We start from the raw sequence: 3,330 nt of genomic DNA, 5'->3' as shown, positions 1-3,330 counted from the left end.
TTGATCATAGACAAGCATTAAATTCATATCATGTATGAGCATTTGCCATATTTGAAAAATATTATAACACAGACTTCACAAAGAGGTGATTAAACTTGGTGTATTAATTAATTTTTTGTAAAAAATCATATTATTTTTATTAAAAATCTTGTCTCACCCAATTAGACAAACATGCTTTGTACGTTGCACTAACCTCTTGGATCAATTTAGATAGCTCTTCTTTACTTTTCAAAATAGTACCTCCCACAGTTGTAACTAGGTTTTGCAGATCTTCCATGTATCCAGGCACAAAATCACCAACAAAATAGAACTTCTCATGATTGTATTTTTAAAGTAATAAGTAAAAACATAATTGACTATGATTGATACTGTTTGCATAGTATGCATGGAGATCTGCTTAAAATAAAGTAATTTCCTATGTTTTAAGTTATTACAACTTTAATACCAAAACCTTTATGTGGTATTGTAATGAATATATTTTTTTTTATCATTTTGTGTTGATTTAGCAATGAAGGTTGTACATCAGGCTTTCGACCATAGTCCATGTCTTTGGGTGCCATAATCTATTATTGTTGTAGGAGACAACTTGTTATGTTCTAATTTCTCAGATATACACTTGTTTTAATACAATTGATGTATCTTTCTTTTATACTATTATTTGTTTTCATAGAAAAGTTTTACATTTATATTTTGCCTTCACTAGGCAAACGTCCCTTGGACGTTTTTATTCTACTAGTAAATAAATAAACATGAATTAATTTTTTTTTTAATGTAAAGTTAAAAAAGTAGTTGATCTTAATAATAATTATTTTGCACATATATCTCTTCAAAATTCATTATAGGCTTTGAAAAAAGAACTATAAGAAATTATTAAATTAATACGCTATATAAAAAAAATAAAACAGGACAATGCTAGATAGAATATTAGAATACGCAAACCTTTAACAAGCTATGTATTATTATGCCAACAACAACAACAATAATAATAATCATAATGAACGAGGGATCGATTACATTCTTATAAGAGATTTTCATTTGCGGGAGATATATATTTATAGAAGTAATGTTAGGATGTACAAGCCTGCACATTCATTTTAAAAAGAAGTCAAGTGCATTGTGCAAGATAAATGAGCATCAATTCCCATTTTTAAGGAGAATTTTTCAACCAACAAACATGACCATTTTCCAACACCAAAGTCCAAATTACCTGCCTAGTTAGCTATCTGATTCTCTGTTGTCTATAGCGTGTTACCACATCAAAAGAAATCAATTACAACGTGTGAGTTACCAACACAATGAAGTTCTTATCCAAAAGTGAAATGAATAGGACTGTTCGTCGGATTGGAACCCGGGTTTCAAATACGGGCTAAAACTCGGACCGGGTTAACCTGGGCAAGACACGGGCTGGAACATGAATGAATCCGGGTTTTTTTATTTTTAAGTACGGGCTTAGGAGCATAATTTTTTTGATAAAAGCCTATATTGCATTTAAAATGTTGAACACCATAATTCTTCTATATTTATTAAAAAAATATATAAAAAAAGTGTTGAAAATCATATTTTTTATTAAAGCCAATATTTTATGAAAACCTTTTCTGAGTCATCATTAAAAAGCATAATGCTAACATTTTCCATAATAATAAAAATATATAAAAATGAAAAACTAAAATGCATGCAATCTACTACATATTATATTATTTTGTAATATTTAATTTAGTTATGTCGGTAATATTTACTTATCCACATCCAGCTGGTTTTTTTTTTTTTTTTTAGAATGTTTTGAATTTTCCTTTGGGTCTCTCCCATGTGGGAGATTGACATTAATATGAGCTTGTGCTGCTATAACCAAAACATAAAGCTATATAAATAAAAGGGGTGGGGGTCAAAATTAAAGGTTTGGTTGTGAATGTGAGGGATGGTCCAAGCGGAAATGTTTCCAATAATATTATTGGTTCTGGTCCATTCATCTCGAAGTCACAAAATGCCTTTGTCACGGGAAGACAAATCCTTAACTTGGTTCTCATTGCTAATGAATGCTTGAATAGTAGGATTAGAGCTGGCACCCTAGGTATTCTTTGTAAATTGGAAATGGAGAAAGCTTTTAATCACGTTAATTAGGATTTTCTGGTGCATATTCTTGGTAGATCTGGTTTTGGGGAGAGATGGTGTTAGTGGATGAAACATTGCATCACAATTGTCAGATTCTCAATTCTGGTTAAAGGCACTCTCGAAGGTCTCTTTAATAGTTCTTGGGGTTTGAGACAAGGGAACCCTTTGTCCCTTGTCTTGTTTGTCTTAGTAATGGATGTGTTGAATAGAATGTTGAAGGCGGTGGTGGATAGGGGCTCTATTTCGGGCATTTCGGTGTGTAGCTCATCAAATGGTGGTTTAAATGTCTCTCACCTTCTTTTTGGTGACGATACACTGATTCTTTGTGAGCCGGATCCTGACCAAATTTGTTCCTTGAGAGCTCTATTGCTTTGTTTCGAAGTTGTCTCCTATCTTAGGGTGAATTTATCAAAATCTGAAATGGTTCTTGTTGACCCGGTTCATAACCTAGGCGAATTGGCTGCTATCTTGGGCTGCAATGTGTCATCCTTGCCTATGAAGTATCTAGGTCTTCCCTTTGAGGCTCCTCATAAATCCAAGGTAATGTGGGATGTAGTTGTTGAAAAGATTGAATGTAGGTTGGCGGGTTGGAAGAGGATTTATTTGTCTAAAAGCAGCAGAATCACCCTAATCAAGAGCACGTTATCTAACCTCCCAACATACTTTTTATCTCTATTTCCTTTGCCCGCAGGATTGGTGAATAGATTGGAGAAGATTTTTCACGATTTCTTGTGGGGAGATTTAGGCCTTGTTTGGAAAAAGTTTTCATCCCAAAATTCTCATCTCACCTCATTCCCAAACATTACTCAAATAGAAATACTTTCAAACTAATCATTACAACTTTTCCAAATTTTCAAACAAAAAATAAAAGATAATTCAACTTTTTTAAATCTACAAACAAAAATAATATTAAAAAAAGTATATTCTAACAATATTTTAACTTTATAATATTTTTTATTCAACTTTTTCTCTCTCCTTTCAAAAACCTCCATAAAACATTAACTCAAACTATCTCACTACTATTAACAAACTATCTTACTTTTTTTTTATTGGCACCGAATGTCCAAGAACAGCTTCCTGACTAATCTCTAGAGTGCACAGGCTCTCGGCAAAGAGTTTCCCGCAAGTACACCTCTAGTAATTCAAGGAGAAAATCCCTCAATCCGATGGCCTCTAAAGATTGTTTGCATCAAGGGGATTTGAACCTTAGACCTAGGGGGA

The 3,330-nt window shown here is 32.6% G+C and overlaps 1 protein-coding gene across 1 annotated transcript; it reads left to right on the top strand.

Annotated features, from left to right (window-relative positions):
- The first annotated feature begins 2,175 nt into the window (after window positions 1-2,175).
- Window positions 2,176-2,809, top strand: LOC122312700. The gene is made up of 2 exons (XM_043127362.1): window positions 2,176-2,649; window positions 2,801-2,809. The coding sequence occupies exons 1-2, from the start codon at window positions 2,176-2,178 to the stop codon at window positions 2,807-2,809; spliced, it is 483 nt and encodes a 160-aa protein (XP_042983296.1).
- Window positions 2,810-3,330: the final 521 nt, after the last annotated feature.

The sequence above is a fragment of the Carya illinoinensis genome, chromosome 6 (assembly GCF_018687715.1).
Source record: "Carya illinoinensis cultivar Pawnee chromosome 6, C.illinoinensisPawnee_v1, whole genome shotgun sequence".
NCBI lineage: Eukaryota > Viridiplantae > Streptophyta > Magnoliopsida > Fagales > Juglandaceae > Carya > Carya illinoinensis.
Note: the sequence above shows the minus strand (reverse complement) of the source record. Positions and strands in the feature narration are given on the sequence as shown.